The 20,719-nt window shown below is 50.1% G+C and overlaps 4 protein-coding genes; 1 reads left to right on the top strand and 3 right to left on the bottom strand.

Annotated features, from left to right (window-relative positions):
- Window positions 1-4,761: 4,761 nt before the first annotated feature.
- FFUJ_01867 (related to lipoyltransferase) lies at window positions 4,762-6,017 on the bottom strand (the record flags this gene model as incomplete). XM_023573951.1 has 2 exons in its annotated part: window positions 4,762-4,995; window positions 5,052-6,017. The coding sequence occupies 2 exons, from the start codon at window positions 6,015-6,017 to the stop codon at window positions 4,762-4,764; spliced, it is 1,200 nt and encodes a 399-aa protein (XP_023423738.1).
- A 1,091-nt stretch (window positions 6,018-7,108) lies between these two features.
- On the top strand, window positions 7,109-8,377 carry FFUJ_01868 (probable chorismate synthase/flavin reductase, NADPH-dependent; the record flags this gene model as incomplete). XM_023573940.1 has 2 exons in its annotated part: window positions 7,109-7,143; window positions 7,231-8,377. The coding sequence occupies 2 exons, from the start codon at window positions 7,109-7,111 to the stop codon at window positions 8,375-8,377; spliced, it is 1,182 nt and encodes a 393-aa protein (XP_023423737.1).
- Window positions 8,378-9,218: 841 nt separating this feature from the next.
- Window positions 9,219-12,386, bottom strand: FFUJ_01869 (related to MDR1-Mac1p interacting protein; the record flags this gene model as incomplete). The annotated part of the gene is made up of 1 exon (XM_023573929.1): window positions 9,219-12,386. The coding sequence occupies one exon, from the start codon at window positions 12,384-12,386 to the stop codon at window positions 9,219-9,221; it is 3,168 nt and encodes a 1,055-aa protein (XP_023423736.1).
- Window positions 12,387-14,238: 1,852 nt separating this feature from the next.
- FFUJ_01870 (uncharacterized protein) lies at window positions 14,239-19,731 on the bottom strand (the record flags this gene model as incomplete). The annotated part of the gene is made up of 1 exon (XM_023573918.1): window positions 14,239-19,731. One exon carries the CDS (start codon window positions 19,729-19,731, stop codon window positions 14,239-14,241), a length of 5,493 nt encoding a protein of 1,830 aa, XP_023423735.1.
- Window positions 19,732-20,719: the final 988 nt, after the last annotated feature.

Raw genomic sequence — 20,719 nt, 5'->3', positions numbered from 1 at the left:
GGCCCGCCTGACAACGCCATAATCCACACCAAGTACAATTGGCGTCGAGGCAGAATAAGATATTAGCTGACGAGAATCTCTCTTTGACGCACTTCCCGTGTCATCAAAAACAAGATATTATTGACCATCAGAGGCTTGATGGAATAGCTCGCAATAGCAACTCACTTATTAGCGCGCGATGGGCTGTCGATAGTGGGGTTTCCCGCTTTGACGATGACCCCAACCCGTACCAGTTATCCCTGCCTGACAACCGTGCATCTGTCGTTCCGTCCCATAATAAGAGCCGAGGCCACGGACCAGCTTCTGTTCACTCTTGTCGCGATTGTTGTTGTTAACCTCATTCGATCTCCAGCACGGGGCAGGGAGAAAAGAGAGCTATGCGTGCCGCAAATTCATGCAAGCCGAGTCTCCAGATACATCCATACTTCTTTGCTACCATCAAACTTCAGAGAGATCTTGATCCACCATTAAGGTGACATCTGAGTGGTAATACATGTCTTTCCGTGGTATTCCCTATTCGAGACATGTCCGCTATGTCATACCGTGCACTCAAGAGAATGCACCACGGCGCTTCGAGTTCCTGCATCTAACGTGGCGGATGTTCACTGATCTGAACGTGGCCATCGCAAAACCAGCACAGAATCGGCAGACGAATGATCCCGCTCCAAGTTGACCCTGACCCTGACTGCATTGCATGGGCACAATGCACAGCAGGCGGCAGAGATGCTACAGTGATTCCACAGATATTTTCCTTAGGCCATAACTCGAATTGTGGCATATCAAGCTACATCAACTCGAGTATCATAGAAGTGGTTGTTATTTGTATGGATTGAAGAACGCCCTACGGTTCCTAACATGACAGACATGCCGGACAAACTACCAGACTCGGATGTGATTATCAAGAACCCTTCTATGTGACAGAAAAAGGAATGTTGGATGCCCGCTGATTGCCGTTGGTCTTGAAGAACCTTGGTCAGCTACTCCGACCGTACCGTACCTGGAAACGTTGATCCCGCCGTAAGCGACGGTAGAGCAGGATGGTGTCTTCCACAATTCCAGCGAATGAGGCGCTGCACCTGTTTCGTCATGTTCTTGAAAGGCGTTCCGGGGCGTTACATTGCCGAGTCGAAGATGCCAAAAATGGTAAGACGGGAACTTCAGCCATAGGCTGACGAATAATATTCATGGGGAGAGTCGCTAGACGAAGACAATTCGTGGTCACTGCACATCTTGAGCGATCACCCACAACCTCTCACGCACTTTAGCTGTTCTCAACGGTGTACAGGGTGATATTCTTATTTCCAATTCGGGACATTTCGCCCTGTCATATCTGATCAAGGTCAAATTACAGTCCGTGCTATCACAATGCCCGTCAGCGTTGATCAACGCCTTTCGTCAACAGCGGTTGTCACACCAGGCTGCATATAACGCTCGTCCTACTATCAAATGTTGGTGATTTCAACTTTGCTACCCTCGTTCGGCAAATGCGCACATCTTACTGCCTGCCTCTAGAAATGATAGTCGTCAGTAATACGGTGCAGGTCTTGGTCTACCGTCGTACAGTACAGACACGACGCCTTTCCCCAATCACCCAATGACTCTTTTCTTGATATCATAAAAAGTGATTCATCATATATTCAGGGTCAAGGCCACAATCGAGAGGCACACTGTATTCTCTGGTCTAAGCCATTTTGGCTGACTCTTCTGGCAGCTAACTCCTGACATGCTTGTGTGCCAAGGCAATGAACAAAGTGCACTGTGAAAGGACTTGGCCCCAAGGTATCTCGTGGGATTGCTCGCAGATACCAGCCCTACCCCTGTATGAGGGCACAGACAGATTGATAGCTAACAAACCTTGGTACCCCTCCCCCAAACAGAAGCTGGCTGGCCAGAACTGCAAATAGATCTTCAGATCCAGCAGAACACGGCAGCCAGAATGAAAGATGCACTAATTCCCGGAGATGGTGCTCCATAAGTCAGACGGACTGAGGGAGAAAAGAAAACCTAGGATTTTCGTCACAGATGACGAAAAGACTTAGGCAAACTGTACCAAATTCAGGGGACTATTTGATGGGTTCATTTTAACATCTGTTATCAAGGCCTCAAGTTTTCTTGCAACCTGGGGATCGGAACATGACAAACTTGGCTGTTTTATTTCAACCATAATCAGTTCACATAAACACATGTCACCGCTGATCAAGGCAACTAGTAGTTGGTCATGATGCTTAGACTGATTCGTCAGCCTCAGTGATCGCCCAGCACTTCTGAGGCAGTTGGTAGTTGAGCCACATTGCTATGCAATCCTTCATGAGATCGGATTGTTGGACTTGTTCGCGCACAGCTTCTAGGTTATGATACGAGGGCTGGTATCTGAATAGCGAGATGGAACATTGCTGCTATCAATGGCTGAAATGAAATACGCGCGGATTGGTTACGTTCACCGGGTTTGTTGGTGCGAGTGTGAGTGATTATCATCACACCAGGAACAGGGTTGCTGAAGAAAAAGCAAGCAAAACAGTTCCACTACCTACCCGAGGACTTCGCATGGAAATCGCCCAAGGTTGGTGAGAGATACGGATGAGGATCTAACATCCCTGACACTCACAAGACCATGAACACAACATCATATCATCATCAACACGACACGAGTCGGCGTCGAGGTTACTCCTCCGAAGCCTGGTGATAGAGATGGTGGGTGCAGTCTTGGTCAAATCTGGATATTGAGACTGTCAAACATTCTTCTTTCGAGCCTTCACATGTGCCTGCGCCTCTGGATTAGAGACGGACAGACATCCCTGAACGCCATGGGCGGGAATGGGCAGCTTGTCGACTGTTGAATGAGACAATTCCATAGGCTATTTGTTGGGCGAGTGAGCTTGGGGCTGGGGTAGGCTCATGCTCATGCTCATGCTCATGCACAACATGCTCGCTTTTGCGGATCCCAGAAGGTGATGGAGGAAATGGGGACATGGACCCATCCATCCATTCATGTGTATTGGTGGTGTGGGGAAGCAAGGGCATGTCTTAGTCCAACGTAAATATGATGTCGTCTTTGGTGAGCAATGTTGGAGGGCTAAGGACTGACTGACTGATTGATGGTTTGATTACTCACAGGCTACCGTACCCCAGATCAACTATCGATTTGCCCCAGAGTTTTGGGAATAGTCTCGTGTCTCATGAGGGTTGCGTTGATACGAATCCGGATACCACCCAAGTCAACTCAGGGTCGTATTGATTAATGTCGACGATACCCGTATTTAGGTCAACATGACCATGGTAAGACATCTGCATGCAAGTTCAGAACCTTGAAGCAAGTCAAAAACACGGATATCTAATATTACAATAGCCTGCCTTATCTGCGGTACACGACTTACATCAGATCAGCCCTAGGCCAAAGTCTGGGTCAAGGGTCCCAGGAGAGCGGAAGCCACTCAACTCTCATCACAACTTTGCGCCCGTACAAGATAGACTGCATCTTACAATCATCACAGCCTTAACTCCTGACACCGCCTTTCTGGTGAGGATACTAAAACGGAACAACCTAAGCGCTACGGACGAAATCGATAGAGTCGCAATCACCACGCGAGATCATCAATGCATGTCTCGGAGCCCATGTCATTAGACCGTGAGTGGATTAGTACACTCCATCTCAAGATCTCAAGAGACTCCCGTACGGGTTGCAACAGGAATCCGGACATTTTTGTAGAGCAGGGCTAATATACAGAATAAACTCAAAAGGATATCGCTATAGGATTGCACAATTTCACGACAAAGACCAACGCTTTCACCACGTCTCCTCAGCTCTTTTGTCGAAAAACTGCTCACGCCCCATGGAAGTGCATAGAGAGCTTAATACCGAAGATTTCTTGAACCCTGTGCCTCCTTCGACCGGCTGTTTCGTAAGGCTGTCGATCTTCGTTTCGAAAAACCTGATATCGAGCAAGCTGATGCTCAAGACTGCAACCCCCATACATCTTCGGGGTCTTGCCCCCTTTTCTTCGCTTCGTACGCGGCAGCCACGGCAGTCCGTGATCTGATTCCAATACCTTTGCCAAGTGTCTCACAATACTCACCGTAGAAGCAGCTGCTTTATTAGCAGCCACACAATGGCCATTGTCAAAACGACCCAGCCAGTCATATCATGAGATCTAGACAGTGCGCCGAATTTGGAAGCAAGGCAGGATGAAGACTGTCACCTATCAAGCAGCGGGAGGCTGAAGGAGGTGGTGCTGAGCACAGACTGTACTGTCGAGAGGCTGCGTATGTTGGGAATTTTGATGCGTGATGGATGGACTGGACCCTAGGTCGGCTGACAAGCCATGTGATGCTCTTAGCTGCCCCCAAGCTTCCCACCAGTTGGACACCGGAATCTGTTTCTCGCTTCCAACAATATTGGTTCCAGGTATGGCCCAGACCGTGAAGCGGCGAAGAAAGTGCAACGCGTACATCTTGATTGAACGCGACGCGTGCGAGGCTCAGCCAGCCTTGCTCTCTTCTGCTCCGAAAGGTGTGTGGCCATTCCCACTATGGTGTGCCAAGTTCACATGCTAACCATTACCAATTGGCTAGGCAGTTACCGGGTCTATTCGGATTCGCCTTCGCGTTGTGAGTGAGACATGACATGAGGACCGGGCAAAATAATGGAATGCCCGGAGTATGAGGTGGTGTATGAAAGAGACGGACAGCACCGAAGAGATTGAGCGTATTGACCTCTCTGACATTGCGTGTATCATGTTGCAGCCCATTCAGAGAATGGCGGCATTATTGTTGAGGTTTCGTGAAGTCGACTCCCAAGATATCGTCCATCCATGGCCCGACCTTTGCCGCATCGCCATCGGCCATACCAGCTTGGGAAAGCTGTGCGCCCCAGCTGGAGACGTTGTAGATGGATGATGATGTGAGTGCTGACAGACCGTTTTCTGAGGTGGGAGATGATGGGCCTTCGGCTGTGAATTTGTCTATGACACCGTGTCTAGCCTCGAAACGAAGCTTGGTCTATGTCCCCGTCAGTTGATTTGCCATATGCCTCTGCCAAGCGGTATGTCACTCACGTCAAAGTCCAGTTGAGGACGCTCTCGAGGGTCCTCCTCGTAGGGGAAAGTTGAGAAGGTGAATTTAGGTGTCTGTCCATAGATCCAGTCCCGCGACTGTAGTTCCTCATACCCTTTGCTGATGCTATCCGTCTCAAGTACCTTGTCACTGACGACCTCCTGGACATCGAATTTGCCGTATATGCTTGCAAACTGTTCCACAACGGCAGCCTCGAAAGCAGCATTCTCGATGCCGACATTGCGGACAGGGCTGCGGACACTGTCGACGCCACGAGTCTTGATATACGACTCAGCTGGCGAACGCAACATCCCTGAGATATTGTTCAGGTTTGGGCTGCGTAGGAGGCATGTTCCGTGGTGAAGAGACCGAAGACGAGTGAGTTTATACGCGGACCCTGAGATTTTGTAGGTGCCGATCGGGTCATCAGGGATATCTATAACGATGTCATGTCGCTCATTGACACGCGTATTTGGCTTTCCAAGAGAGGATAGAGCTCTTACAACCATCTCGGCGTGCTTGTTCCGGTCGAATACTGCAGGAGGGCAAATGACGCTAAAGTTGACATTTCCTTCATCGTGAAAAACAGCGCCTCCCCCTGAACGACGACGGACAAGCTGGACTGGCCCACCAGTCCAACCTACGCTTGTAGGATCATCACGGAACTGGGCCAGTATTCGAAGATTCACTTCCATCCATGGATTTTGGTTTCGACCAAAGACAATACAGGGGTCATTGGTGTAGAGGAAGAGTATGGTTGACTCTGGGGGCGTCTTCTGGAGAAGATGGTGCTCAACAGAGAGGTTCAGGAAGGGATCACGAGAAGTTGAAGTGTATACTTGGATCTTATTGGATGAATGAGATGCTGCACCGGTGAATTGGCGTCTTGATATGGCTGATAATGAGGGGAAATGTCGTGATATGTTTCGAGGCGTTGAGCCTAAAAACGAGCGATTGGGCTGCATCATGATGACAAGAGTTAATATCAGAATAGAATTTGAGAATTAGTGAGACAAAGCCACAGATGGACATGCAATTGGACCGGAAATACGGTATTATCCAAGGCAATGGATGAGACTCGTCGTTGAAGCTAATGTATCCAATGAGCAAAAGAGTTGAGGAAACAAACGTTTGGTTGTTCTCAGCCTCGGAGACGGAAAACCCCAATTGAAGTTGACCCCGCCGCGGACCGGAAATAGGGCGCTGAAAGCCCTGTAAACTTTAGGGGCAGTTTCAGTTCCGCAACGGACGGTAGCGGGTGCGGGTTCGGGAAACATCCAAGCCAGTGAGAGCGCTGTGCCTTGCAGAAAAAGGAAAGTACCGAGTGAAGAAAGGAATTGATTGATAATCTGAATCGAGATTTGCTTTGACATGACGTTTTGTATCCGTTGAGATGGAGAATGCTTGGGCTCTGGCTAGGTAGGATGAAGGAAAACTTGGGACCTTAACCCTAAGCGATAAAAATGCTTAGGTAAATCTAGCCTAAGTTTAGGGGACTCTTTGCTAAGTTTATTTTGACACCCTAAATCAAGGACTGCTATTTTCTTGCTCCCTGAGCCCCTGGAGCAGGTAGCTATTGGCTCTGAATCTACAGCGGAAGAGCGATTATCCAGACTTTATGGAATCAGACGAGATGCATGGATGGACATCAATTGAGTCACAGCAACAGCGGCCCGATGTCGCTTAATGACATGTATATAATATGGCCCTTCCAAGTGATATGATAGCTCATGTTTTTCATCTGATATCTTGGCGTCTGTTCTACAAGAGTTCCATGATATTTCTTATAGCAAAGATCCGTCTGAAGTTGATCAACTGAGGCTATCTTGACTGGCCAATCAGATCGCTCACAATCCATCTACCGTGTTGCCCCTCCCCCGCGCTTTCCAAACGCACAAAATTTTGGACCGAAATCGGCAGGAACGAGCCCCCTCCAGACCAAGAACAGCCTCATTGTCTTCCCTTCCATTCTCCAACGGCCGCCATCTTTCATCTTCCAACTCATCAACCATTGGATTATCTCTCCCCATCATCAACACAATCATCAACACATTACATCATGTCCAGCATTGGGCAAATCTTCCGGGTGACGACGTAAGTTCTATTTCTTCGCGCCTTTCCATGGCTCTTCTACCCCACCATCGAGAGACAAACACAGCTAACCATCTCTTTGTCTTGCAGTGCTGGCGAGTCGCATGGAAGAGCTATCTCGTGTATCATCGATGGCTGCCCTCCTGGCCTCGACCTCACAGAGGCCGATATCCAGCCTCAGCTGAACCGCCGTCGACCAGGTCAATCGGCCATCACCACACCTCGTAACGAGAAGGATCGCGTCACCATTAACTCTGGAACCGAAAATGGCGTCACTCTCGGAACACCGATTCTATTGACCGTCCCCAATGAGGATCAGCGACCAAGGGACTACGGTGATAAGACCATCGACATGTACCCCCGTCCCAGCCACGCAGACTGGACTTACCTCGAAAAGTACGGGGTTAAGGCCTCGTCAGGTGGTGGTCGCAGCTCTGCACGCGAGACTATTGCTCGAGTTGCCGCTGGTGCTGTTGCCGAGAAGTGGCTCAAGCAGACTTACAACATTGAGATTGTTGCCTTCGTCAGCTCCGTCGGAACCATCAAGCTTTTTGCTGATACAGAAGCCATGAGCAACGATCCTGCCTTCCTCAGTCTCGCCGAGACTCTCACCCGCGAACAAGTTGACGAAAATCTTCCTGTCCGATGCCCCGATGACGCCATTGGCCGAGCTATGGAGGCTCGCATTGCAGAGCTTCGCGATGAGCACGACAGCACTGGTGGAACTGTCACCTGCATTATCCGCAATGTGCCCTCTGGTCTTGGCGAGCCCTGCTTCGACAAGCTCCAGGCCAGTCTTGCCCACGGCGTGATGTCTATTCCCGCTGTCAAGGGATTTGAGGTTGGTTCCGGGTTCCATGGTGCCGAGATGACCGGAAGTAAGCATAACGATCCTTTCGTGCCAGCACCTGCTCTCGATGCCGCCACCCAGAGGACAGGCATTCCTCGCTCTAGACTCCAGACAAAGACGAATCATTCCGGCGGTATCCAGGGTGGTATCAGCAATGGCATGCCCATCTTCTTCAGAGTCGCTTTCAAGCCTCCTGCCACCATCAGCCAGGATCAGATCACAGCACTCTACGATGGCTCAGGCGAGGGTGTTCTCGCTGCTAAGGGAAGACACGACCCCTGCGTTGTGCCTCGTGCTGTCCCTATCGTCGAGGGAATGGCGGCGATCATGGTGGCTGATGCTCTCATGCAACAGAATGCGAGAAAGATGTCTACAGTCAGACCATAGAATGGCAGGAATGGCAAGGATCATGCTGAGGGCCATGGCGAGGACCATGACAAGGAAAACGAGAGGATCGCAGTGCATTAGATACCAAAACGGAGAGCATGAGATGGGACTTTTATTGACATGAGGGACGACGACTTTAGACTATTCTTAGCTTATCTGTAGCCTTTCAATCCAAAGACTTGAGTAATTTTACGATAATGTTCAATATCTATGAAAATTCTGACAAGTTTTTAAGGGAAGAAAGAAAATTCAGCAAAGATATCCTAAATTTATATAGTAAAGATATCCTAAGTTTATATAAATTAAGGATATCTTTACTAAGTTTAGGATATCTTTGCTAAGGTCTGGTATTTTCTTGCTCCCCGAGGACCTAAGCCACGGTTTTTAATCCTAAACCTTGTGCCAATATTCTTCCGAGACTTCTATAATGTTCTTGACAGTTGTTTACAAGTTCTTTGTAGTCTTTGGAAAAATCCAGAGACAGACCAATAGAAGATAGCTGGGGATATTCCTTTTTCCTCAAAAAGTGCCACATCATCATAGAACACATGCGAGATATAGCAGTGGTAATTCTTTTCGTATTTATTCTTATACCCCTCGTATATGAACAAGCCAATGCCTCTTAACCCTTCCAATTCGATAATATCCCAACGCCGTAATGCATCAACTCCCCTGGACAACAACCCACGTCTACCTTGTGTTTGGGGGGTCCAGGGGTGTGGGTATCATGGCCTTTCTGAGACACAAACAAAAACAGAAAACTCCCAAAGGAAAAAAATATCCCTGATCCAATCACACCTTCTATCTTATCTTGTACTCTTTAATGCTCGCCTTTTAGTTTTTACTCCTCTCCTGATTGGGTTGCAGCTGTTTCGCTCTCCGTCTCGGCTGTGGGCTTGCTTCGAGCTGAGTCTCCATCTCGAGCCATAATCATATCCTTTTCAGCTTGGATAGCCTTTTCCCTTCGCTGTTCAACGTCTTCTCGGCGAATCACTTTTCGTAGGCCCTCGCTTGCTTGCAGAAGACCGTCGATGCTGATGGCGTGCTCTGTCATCTGATGGCTGATGTATGTGTATATCCCGGCGGGTGTGTTGCACTGTAGCAGGTTTCCCTCGTTGAGCTTGAGGAGGGCGAGGGCGACTTGGAAGAGAAATGTGCTGCCGTCGTTGGTGCAGAGGACGACGTCCCAGACGCGGAAGAGAGCCTCGGCGCTGAGACAGTCGGTGAACACGGAGAGGAACCACTGGAAAGTCAAGGCCTCGAGCTCAATGGATAGCGAGTCGAGATGTGCTGAGAGCTTGGGGAGGATTGCTGAAACATACTGTCGCAGTACCTGTTGATCTGCGCGGGAGGCCATGAGTGAGTGGTCGTAGTAGCCGTGGGGAAGGATATTCTCGATGATTGAAGTAAGAATCCAAAATGCGTCCTCAGCAGAAGGCATCATGAGCAACAAGTTGGCAGCAATTAAATTCATGCCCTGACAGTACCCCACGTCCTTATTGCGCCTGGAGTACGCCAACAAGACTTCGTTCAGCTTCTTGACACCAGGCCCTTTACGGAAGAAGATGTTGTCTGTCAAGGTCCTGTTGATGTCCATCTGAATCTGACTAACAACAACAGCATCGTCGTCCTCGCCGGTCTGAGCGACCAAGTCTTCGTAATAGCCAGGGACACGAAGGGCTGCAGCTCCCGAACACTCTGACCACACCTTGGCGCGATAGGTGACGGGAATACCGCCCAAAACCAGGGTTTTGAATTCGTTCCACTTAGCTCTTCCGACCTTGCCTTTGACGCCGAGGCCTGAAACTCCAATCATCTCACCATCGGCAACGCGGGTTTCAGGAAGGATCATGGCAGGTTGTTCGTAGCGAGCATCAGCAGCGGATTTGGCGGCAGCAATTGCGGCTTCGCCCTCCCGCTTGCGTTCGGCGCGCACCTTTCGGAGGAAATCATTCCATCGAACTGTCTTTTCACGCTGAAGAGCATCGTGGACATCGCTCAGTTGCTGGAGAAGCAGCTTGACAGGTTCGGTATCGTCCTTGGTGAGTGCGATGGATGATTCAGACTGAGACGGCCGTGAGGTCTCACTGTCTACTGCAGTAGTTGTGCTAGCTGATGGAATAAGACCAGAGTTGGTTGAAACGATTACTGGCTTTACAGGCTCGGTTGGGTACAGCTCTGGTTCGGGTGTCTGAGCACCCTCCATAACCTCGATGGATGGAATCGCGATACTTGGCGTGTGACTGAGAAGTTCGGTGGGAAACGTTGCGATTTTCAGATAATCGGTCCATCTCTTAGCTTTGCCCTCTTCCGCGTTACGTTCCTCCATGCTGTTCAGGCTCTCAGGACGTCCCTCACTCGACACACTTCCCTTGGGGCTGGGAAGGTCCTCTAATGCGTTAGGTGAGATGCCACCTCGGCCGTTGGCCAGCATCTCTGTACGACTGCCCTTGCGAATATGTCGAGCCACCTGCGCCGCCTCGCGTTGTCGTTTCTTGCGTCGCTGATCGTATATGAATCCAAACCGGTCCGTCAGATATTCGCTGTTCGGAAAGTTGTTATAAATATGTGTCAATGTTGGTGGCTGTGATTCTGGTGATCGGATAGCATCCATCTCCACAGGCCCATAGCTCTCTTGCCGTGATGATGAGTTATCCGGAGGACTGCCTCGCATACTGTCCCAAGCCTCTTGCCCCTGTGATCGGCCTGACCCTTGAGCAGACGGTCCTGGAGTCGCTTTACGCATCGCCATCAACGCCTTAGGACCGCCAGCGATCGACACAGCCCGAGACTGACCCGCGCGGCTGCTTGTAGTCGAAACAGCCCGAAGGGAACCACCCTTGTTGGAAGCGGTGCTCGTAGCACGGCCTCGAGACTCAGCCTCGCGAGTACTTATAGCTCCGCCCGCCACCAAACGAAGGGCCATGCTTGCGAGTGACGACGATGCTTTGCGCTCGCCAGTTGCGCCCGATTGAATGCTTGACGCACGGCTTGGGCTTCGAGTAGATTGCGTGTCTGGTGGGCTAAAGAGATCCTCCTGCAATGTTGGTCGTCGGTCCATACTAGAGTGTGATCGAATCACAGTTGTAGGGTTTACACCTTCGCCGTTCATGCTGTTCGTACGGCTGCCTCGCTTTGCGGTCCCAGAGCCCCAGAGATAATCCTTCCATCCCTTTAACGTGCCCTTGCCGCTGCCGTTCTCGCTGGGGTTGCTGAAAGACTGGCTGCTTGCGCGGATGGTAGAGCCCTTGGCGACTGTCTCGCCGTACGCAGTAGCCACTACGGTGTCTTGCATCGCATCGCTCATGAGGTCGCTTAATCCAGTATCCTCTCTCCGGAGTCCCTTGTTGGCCGCGCGTAGCTCAGCCTCAACAGTCCGTAGGCGAGTTTCAAGATCCAGGTTAGAGAGGCCGCATTCTCGAATGATTTTGCGCAAGGCCCGTTCTCGTTCATCAGCGCGGCGGCGCATATTGGCGATCTGGGCATCTCGTTGTGCGAGGTCCTCGGATATTTGTCTGATCAGTCCAATGGCGCCGTGCCGCGATATCAAGCGTTGAAGATGTTCGTCATCGGCGTTATGTAACGAGCCCGGAACCTTGCGCACCGGATGATCCTCTTCGAACAAGGCACTTCGCACATCTGAGCCTCCAGTCAGGTCAACTATCGAACTGCGCCCAACATCCGGGGCCGCGACCGGAGGAACGGGGGTGTCGTCGAGAGCATCGTCTTGTCCGCTGAGGGGATCACCGCCTGGACTCTCGGGTGAGAAGCTAGGAAAGCTCGTGAGACTCTTGTCGCTGGCAGCTATACTACTCGCAGAGCTAACAGGCTGGCTGGGGCGTTTCCGACCGCGAGGGCCTCTGACAGTTGCGCTTCGGTTGCTTCTGGAGCTTCGGTTCGAGGTGTGGGATACGTGGGAGGCGTGTGACGCATATGAGGCGCTGCTGTGCTGGGAGACGGACCTCTGGAGTGACGACATAGGGTCGGCCGCTTCCATGGCCGTCGCCATAGCTGATGAGATCGAATCGTATTGGGGTTTTGTGCTTGTCTAGGGACAAGACAGGTAAAATGCTGGGAGAAAAAGGATGAAGAGGAGGAGAGCGAGAGAAAGAGAGAGCAAGCAAGCAAGCAAGCAATCGATCAATCAATCAATCAATCAATAATGAAGGGTGTGGGTTGCACAGACGAGGGAGGGTGTGCGATCGAAAAGGCAACCGAGGGGTTTGTACTGGGTACATGTGCCTTTGCATGGGGATGAATGCAAGCTGTCGATATGATATTAAGTAAGATGTGACAGTATTCATAGAGTCACGATGAAGAAGCTGGAAGAAGCTTTGAATAGGAGGAGCATTCAGAGTAAACTATTAAGAAATATTCTGTTGTCTTTGCAACCATTGAATAATGTCTTAAAATTACCCCCTAGGAAGACAGAGTCAGAGCAACCAAACTACGCCTCCTCAAAGTATCTGTACCTGCAACCCCAGCAGTCAGGTAGGTTAAGTCCAGATGCTTTATGCCCTTTTAGGCCGTCCGGGCTTGTTGCTCCTCCGTAAAACTGATTGGCTTTCCAGGGCATCATCTATCAGTTTTAGGGAGGTCCAAGTGGCCCTACCGCACCAACCCGCCCTGAATTCCTAGCAGGCATTGATGGGTGATACCGAACCGAAGAGAAGCGATAAACCCAAACGTCAAGATGAAAGGATGTTGTTGATAGACAAATGATTTCCCTAATTCACGACCACGCCAAGATAGCTCCTTTGTTTTTAACAAATGCACTATTTCCCTATCAACCTCTCATATCAAAAGGGTACCTGACGCTCGTCTCCACGGTTGGGTTTTCCCTTTCCCTTTTCTTCAAGCCCAAGGGGCACCACCACCACCACCAGCCAAAAAAAAGCTTGTTATTTTAACTACACAAAACCGCCAGCGCAAAAAGCTGAGCTCAGACATGATCACTTACAAGCTCGTGCACAGTGAAATAGATTTCATCTCCAGGGCCATCCCAGCTAGACTACGCCTGGCCAACAGGCCGAAGATTCCCGCACCCTGGACAATTCCAGAACATTTCGCATCCCAGCTCCAGCAAGGATGTTGATGTCTGACTCGTCAGTAAAACAATATGTGGCTTGTTTCTTCTTCTGAAAGGATAGAAAAAGATGTTGTCTCTTGTATCACGCGACCATTGTCCATCTTTGAGAGCTTGATGAGCAAGCAACCTTGATAGAAAGCTTCATAACTAACCTTCCACCAAAATGGAGTGCGTATCTCTGACGTCGATGAGGCTGCAATGATCAGCGTGACTTCATTCTGCAGCCAATTAATATTCTGATACAAGGTACCCTTGAAAGATTACCTACCATTTTGTACCTGATACTTTTACCTACCAAGTGGACGCGTTTTGGGTTGGGCTACAGCATCATCCGCATGACAGACCAGGCTAAGGCCTCCCTTGTCAATGCGTCTCGTAATTAATTGTTTGACACTTCACTTCTTTTCTCTTCACTTCTGTTGCAACGCTTCATCTTCAGTTCAGCTTCAATATCCATGACTTCCCATACCATGTATGTATTCATACAGCTCATGTCCCCATAAGCTACTTTATGTAAGATAATTACTCGTAATAGTTAACCCATGAACTCCTACCAGTGCCAAAATCCAGCCTGGCAATGCCTTCTTCATTCATAATCCATTTTCCTACCCCTTTGAGGGCCATTCCCTAGCCTGCCTCTCGCTCCCTTGATCTGAGAATAAAAAAAAAGGAAATCAAAACCAATCAAAACATTCCACAAACGCCTCATTCAAATATGCACAGCTCAAACCCCCCTTCTCGCCACTTGAATTATACACTTTTGTAATGCCCCTTAGGCAAAGCTGTCCTCTGCATTCCAACGGCTGCTTCGCATCGTCCCCATTGTCTCATTTTCTGCCGTTACATCTTTGCAAGGTGAAGAGTTTTCACCCACGAGTGTCTCATCTGGCAACAGGCCCTCAGCAACCAGTGTCTGAAACACGGCGTCTTTGGCTAGAACCGTCTCTCGGTCGATGCCGAGCCCATCCAACTTTCGTAATCTCTTGCAACTTGCCACAAACACAATTTGGTGTAGTCTTCGCCGTAACTTGGTCATCTCATCCAGTCGACTAGAGAACAGCTGGTCTCGCTCGACATCTATGTCAGGCAACATAAACAGGTCAACGTAACCTTCACGATCCGCAGGAACCAACATCTGCGTTGGCGCGTAGAAACCAATCGTGATCGGATTGTCCCTTAGGTCAAGCTGAGTGAGGTGTGGAAACTCGATAAGCAACTCCGTCACCATGGTAGAATCAGCCAGTCGGTTGCCTGCCACCAGGAGCTTCTTGAGTCGTGGAATGAACCGGAGCGGCTCCAAATCTCGGATCGCGTTGAAGTTGATGTTCAACGTTCGGAGGTTGGGCATCAGCTGACCAAGGTTGTCCGGCAACGCCTGAATTCCACAGTTGGCCAGCTCAAGGAGCTGCAAGTTGAGAAAGTCCACTGTGGGCTCAAAGGTGCCCAGGTAGTTGCCAGAGAGGAAAAGCTTACGGACTTCGCAAGCTGACGAAAGGAAGCCAAGGTCGAGAGCCTTATCTGCCCGTTGCTCCCTGAGACTCAGGCTATCGAGCTTTCGAGCTCGGCTGAAGCCACTCAACTCAGTAATGCGATTGCGATCAGCATGTACTGAGTGTAAGTTGGGCAAGTTGCTGACATCCAAGCAGGTAAGTTGGTTATCGCTCAGTTCCAACTGACGAAGTGTCTTGATACGCGATGGCGCCACAAAGCTTGTAAGCTTGTTCTTGGACAGCCTCAACCGTGATAGAGCTGGAGCCAACTCAAGGTTCCGGACCGATGAAACTCTGTTGCCCCCCAAGTCGAGTTCAGTGAGGCGCTCCATCTTAACTCTTGCAAAATCAACTTCCTCGATCAAGTTGTCTCGGGCTCGAAGAGACAGCAGTCCATCATGGGTATCGAGGCCATCAAGGCTCGTCAATTGGTTGTTGTCGGCCCTGATGCTTCGCAGATGTACCAAACCCTTGAGAGCAGAAAGGCTCTTGACCTCGTTACCAGAGATATCCACGTATTGAAGGTTCATCAAGTGATCCCAAGATGTCAACTCGGTCAGCATATTCTGCGATACCTTGAGCTGCCGAACACTAGGCGGCACGCCATCCAAGTGTCCTAGTGCATTCTTAGAAGCGTCTAGTGTCACCAACTTGCCGCAGAACTGGTCCAGCATGTGCAGGCTTCCCAGCCGCTTCTCATGAAGATCTAGTTCTGTGATGTCTTCCCAGTATGGCTCATACGGCTCAACCTCACTAAGCTTGTCCACAAGTTCCCGTATCGTCATGGACATGACCTTCTTAGAACCATCTCCAGTGGCTGCATGCCGTCGACCCATGACATAGCTGACCTCGAAGCCGAACGACTGATCCGTATTATTGATAGTAAATTCAGACAATGGGCTAAGGGAAAGCTTTCCCACATTCTGGCCAATCATGACACTGTCGTCTGTAGGAGTTGGGTAGAAGTTGTTGTTTGGTGTTGGGTTAACAACGAAGCTGAGACTGGTGCGGCGGCCATCGGGTGTTTTGTGACTGACGACGCTTGTGTCCCCAATAATGCTGACTTGGCGTTGGTCATCGATAGGAAGCTCGATTGTGCTATCCTCGTCTTGCTCGTCAATCCGCGAAACAGGTCGAGGAACAAATGCTGGGCCATTTCGTGAGGGGATACGGTTGCTCCAGCCCTGTCCATTACCGCCGTTCTTCAATGCTGATTTTCCAATACTGGCATGGCCTGGCGACTTCCAAGGTGATGAACTGTTGAAATGGCCATTGGGAAGCTCAGGGTCATCTTCAAGATTGTCCAAATCCTCTGCTACCACCACATCTTGTATGATGGATGCAACAGGTGAAGAGAACGTGATGGTGAGGTTACGTTTCTTGGTGGTCGTCGAGGGAGTACTGTCAGCCTTGTCGTCGTGGAAGCTGCTCTCATCTTGGCGAGATTCTTCAAGATAGAGCTCCGAATCTTCCATTACCCGGGCATCTAACTTATCGAACTCTTCTCCGACAAGGCTGTTCATCTCCGGACTCAGTTGCCCGTCAGGTGACAGTGTCGTAAAGCCTCTAGCAGATTGAAACTTTGCAAACTTGGAGGGGCTGGTAGGCGATCTCGCCTGGCTTGGACTACCGGCGGCGTTGCTCTTCTTGGCGGTGGTAAGATGGAGGTTCTGCATTTCTCTCGTCAAATCCACAGACAAATCCGGGATGCTGGCGAAAGGATCATCCTCACTGTCTGATGGAAGAATATTCATGGGCCGTCGCGTAGGTGTCTCCTTTTTCTTGATCCAGATATTGTTTTGCTTATCGAGATACATGCTGCCCACTCGATCTGGGATAAGATGTGACACACTTTCGGGCATGATAGTTCTTCGAGTCTCAGAGCCATGCGAGGACGTTGTAGGATAGGATCTGTTTGTCGAAACCCCCGATGATTGCGAGTGATAGTCGCGTGAGGGGCTCGATGGCAGCGCATCGTGAGCAGGGCCAGCTGACAATCGAATGTTGGGTGGATCGCTAATGACTTCGTCTTCAGTGTTATATGAGAGCTCTGATCTCTGACGAGGGGCCTTCTCAATTTCCCGTTCAACTTCTTGATCCGCAAGAATTGCTTCCTTGACTAGGCCCATGGATCGCATAGACAAAGTAATGATATCTCCCATGTCGCTAAACTCCTGGTACTTCTTCAACCGCTTGATCAGCTCTGGATCCTCCTGATGCTTGGGTGGCCTGGACATAGGGTTTCCTTCGCGGCTTGGAGGACGAGACAGGGGCTCATTCGTTGACTCCTGATAAGAGTCATCGAGGTCATCACCTTCGGGTGTGCCATGCTCAGCCTCCGATTCTTCCACACTTGAGAGACCTGGTGGTCTCACTTGATTGCGGATCATGGCCATGATCTGCGCAGCCTGGTCGACAAAGTCCTGAGTCCTAATAGACGGCTTACGGTCGACCTCACTATGGCCATCCGTAGAATAATCCAGAGTCTCCTCCTGCAATGCTTGGACAAGAGTCTTCTTCGGCTTTTCGGGGGTTATGTCGTCCTCCGAGTGCATGGTCTCGTTCGGCTCACTACGCTGTGACGAGCCACGGCTTGGCGTAGGGCTGCGTGGGCGGAGAATGTTTCTCATTGCAAGCACGTTGGGGTTTGCAAGTTGAAACTCACTAGGTCGTGCATCCTTGCGTTTTCTTCCCATAATCGACTGCATGTCACGGCTGGCGGACTCTACTCCTTCTAACCGATCCTCTCGGCCAAAGGCAATGTCGGAACGATGCAGCGTGCGGCGACGCTTTGGCGTTGGATCCTTGGACGGAGACGTTCGAGGTCTCTTACCCTCTGATCCGCTATCGCGTTTGGGGGTATTGACATTGCCTGGAGCACCCTTTGCTGGACTCAGAGATTTGCTGTGGATGTGACTGGAACCTGAGAGTGTCCTGTGGTGCTTGCTACCAGATGACGATGTGGACTTGCCCCGGCGCCTGCGTACGAGTAACTGGGCGTCATGACTGGGAGATGCGACCTGCTCCGGATGTTGAAGAACCGATTCAACTGGTGGAACATCTGGTGATTGAGGGGCATCATTTTCCTTGTCGGAGTAGGCTGCATCTCCTTGAGAGACATAAGAAACTTCCTCACTAAATTCGTATCCTTCAAGATCTCCAAGGCCGAACCGACTGAAAGACCTTCCACTAACAGGCCTGTGACTCGTTGTCGGCAAAGCAGGGCTAGACATGGAGTCTCCGTTTTCGTGAGCGGGCATATCAGACTGATCATGAGGAACTTGAGATGCCGAGGATTGCCGGGAAGGGGTACCCGACATGCCTTCCTCGAATTGACTGATACGCCGGAGCAGTGTTTGGTTGGTAAATGTATCATAAGGGCCAAAAAGCTTGAGAGGACTTCCAGCGGATGGCGCACTTCTGCCCTGATTAATCTGCTTCTTGTCTGGACTGGGGAAAGGAGCTCGCGGCAAGGACGGGCTGATGTTAAAGTAGTCGTTTTGATATGGGTTGGTAACTTCCGTTCGTACGGAAGGAAACTGTTTGGGAGTGCTGGCCTGCAGAGACTCCTCCGGAAGCATTCCACTTGTGTCGACACCCAAGCCAGGGCTGAGATCACGATAGCGGAATGAACCATCTCCTGATCGACCCCCTCGTTGGAGGTTCAAGAACCCGCCTTTTGTTGCATATTCTTCAGTGTCCTCGGGAGTAGCAGAAGCTTCCGGATTGGGCTCATCAAATCCCGTCTTAGGATCAACTGCAGGATCGAGAAGCATCTGATTAATGCGCAAGGCTTCGAGTTTCTGCTTCAATCTGTCTGCTGGCAGCTCAATGGGCGCAAAGTCCATCTTGCCGTCCTTGTCGCTCTGCTTGCCGATAAGAATGGGACTGAAATCTTCATTGCGAATGACGCTCTGGCCGCTAATCTTTCGAACGCTGCCGTTCGTCTCCGAAGGAGCGCTTAAACAGCTTTCATGGCGATAAGACTCCTCTCGGTTTCTTGAGGGGGTTTCATCTCGGGGGCTAGGTATACTGGACACCATAGAATCTTCCACATTAAGTTTGTATTTGATCTCTCTTTGTGCCCGTCGGGGGCTAGGGCTCGGTGTAACATCGTTTGGATACAATGGGTCTTGGTCCTCAAGTTCATCAAGTTCGTCGAGTTGACTCAGATCGGGTTCGAGGTCGTTGCTGGCAACGCGCGGGGGATATGACGGTGGACTAGACGGCATTATAGATGATTCCAGGCGTCCCTCTTCATCTGCATCGTCGCCTGAAGCGTCGGGCGGTCTAAACATGTCTTGTAATCCGGTTGCAGCTGAGCAAAACAGGTCGCGCTGTTCGCCATACTGAACGTCGCCGTACACCAGTCGTCTCTTCCACTCTGGTGTATCCTGTTGCCTTCCAGGGGACGATTTGTGCTGAATAGTGTTATGGACAACAGAAGCGGTCGTGGAGGCAGAGACAGATCTACTGGCAAACCTTCCGGGTGGGAATTTGGAGCCTTGTGATGATGGTCTAACGATGCGCTGGCTCGAAATGTTGATATCATTCGCGGTGCGCTCGCTGAGTATGTTGAAGCTCGAATCTCGAGCAGCCGATGATAATTGGGGTCGTGAGCCCAACGTTCTACGCGGTATCCTACTCGGCGTCTCTCTTGGTTTTGTTTTGGGATCTTCGGTATCTTTCAGAGGGGGAAGTTGAATGGCGGAGGAATCAGATCTGGGCTGAGAAACCCAATCCTCGGACAATGAGTCCAACCAAGCGTGCTCCATGGTTTCACCCTGGAAGTGCAAATCAAGGTGTAAAAATGTCAATGCGAAGCCATGAACTAAACAAAAATCATAGGCGGCGGTAGGTGGGGTCGCGAGGTGATGTGTTTATTGCAATGGACTGTATGAGGAACTCCAAGACAGAGTCGGAGAGGAGAGGAATGAGAATGCTGAGGTGAAGATGTATTAAATCACATGCGAGAAGTAGGGCTGTTGAACTAAGACATGGGGTCTTGACAAAATATTTGAACAAACAAGCACATGCGAAATACAGATCGAGAGACGACGTTGTTTGCGCGTATCCTTGAGCTTTGGACTTTGGAGAATCGAGATAAACAAGACCAGGGTCCTTGATACGGTTAGAGCCGTTGCTCTGTCAACGGTGGGACGGAACCCTGCCAGGATGGATGCGCTAGGGACCAGCCTGAATGATCTTGGATATGACTGGAGGGGAGGCAAGAAAACTTACATACAAGACCTGTATCCTAAAGTGATGGAAAAAAAAAAATGCTTAGACCATTCAGTCTAAGTTTAGGGAAGTCTTTACTGAGTTTATTTTAGCATCCTCTTCTAAAGTCTCATACTTTCTTGCTCCCTAAAAGAAGTTGTAAATGTACATAGTATAAACGGGGCAATATCGCGGAACGAAAAGCCTGGTTTGGCGCAATCACAGGTCTTCGGGAAGCCTTTTGTCACCCTCATCAAGATGGCCTTCAGATTTCAATTAGGAACTAAAAGCTGAATGCAAACATATTCTCTATTGTTCCCTATTTGATTTCACTCATCAATAAGAAGAATATGCACTGTGAATGGACTTTCCTCGCTCTGTGTCACCGTCATGACGTACAATAAAGCACTTTACGCGATACCACGTGACTCGACGCGGGGCGCGTCTCCCCTGGTGATAGACCGTTCCGTTTCTTTAGACAGGGATCGTGAATCAATAGAACGACTAATCACCCAAACAGTCGGTAAACGTTATATATGCTTT

The sequence above is a fragment of the Fusarium fujikuroi genome, chromosome FFUJ_chr01 (assembly GCF_900079805.1).
Source record: "Fusarium fujikuroi IMI 58289 draft genome, chromosome FFUJ_chr01".
NCBI lineage: Eukaryota > Fungi > Ascomycota > Sordariomycetes > Hypocreales > Nectriaceae > Fusarium > Fusarium fujikuroi.
This window is presented reverse-complemented; position numbering and strand designations above follow the sequence as displayed.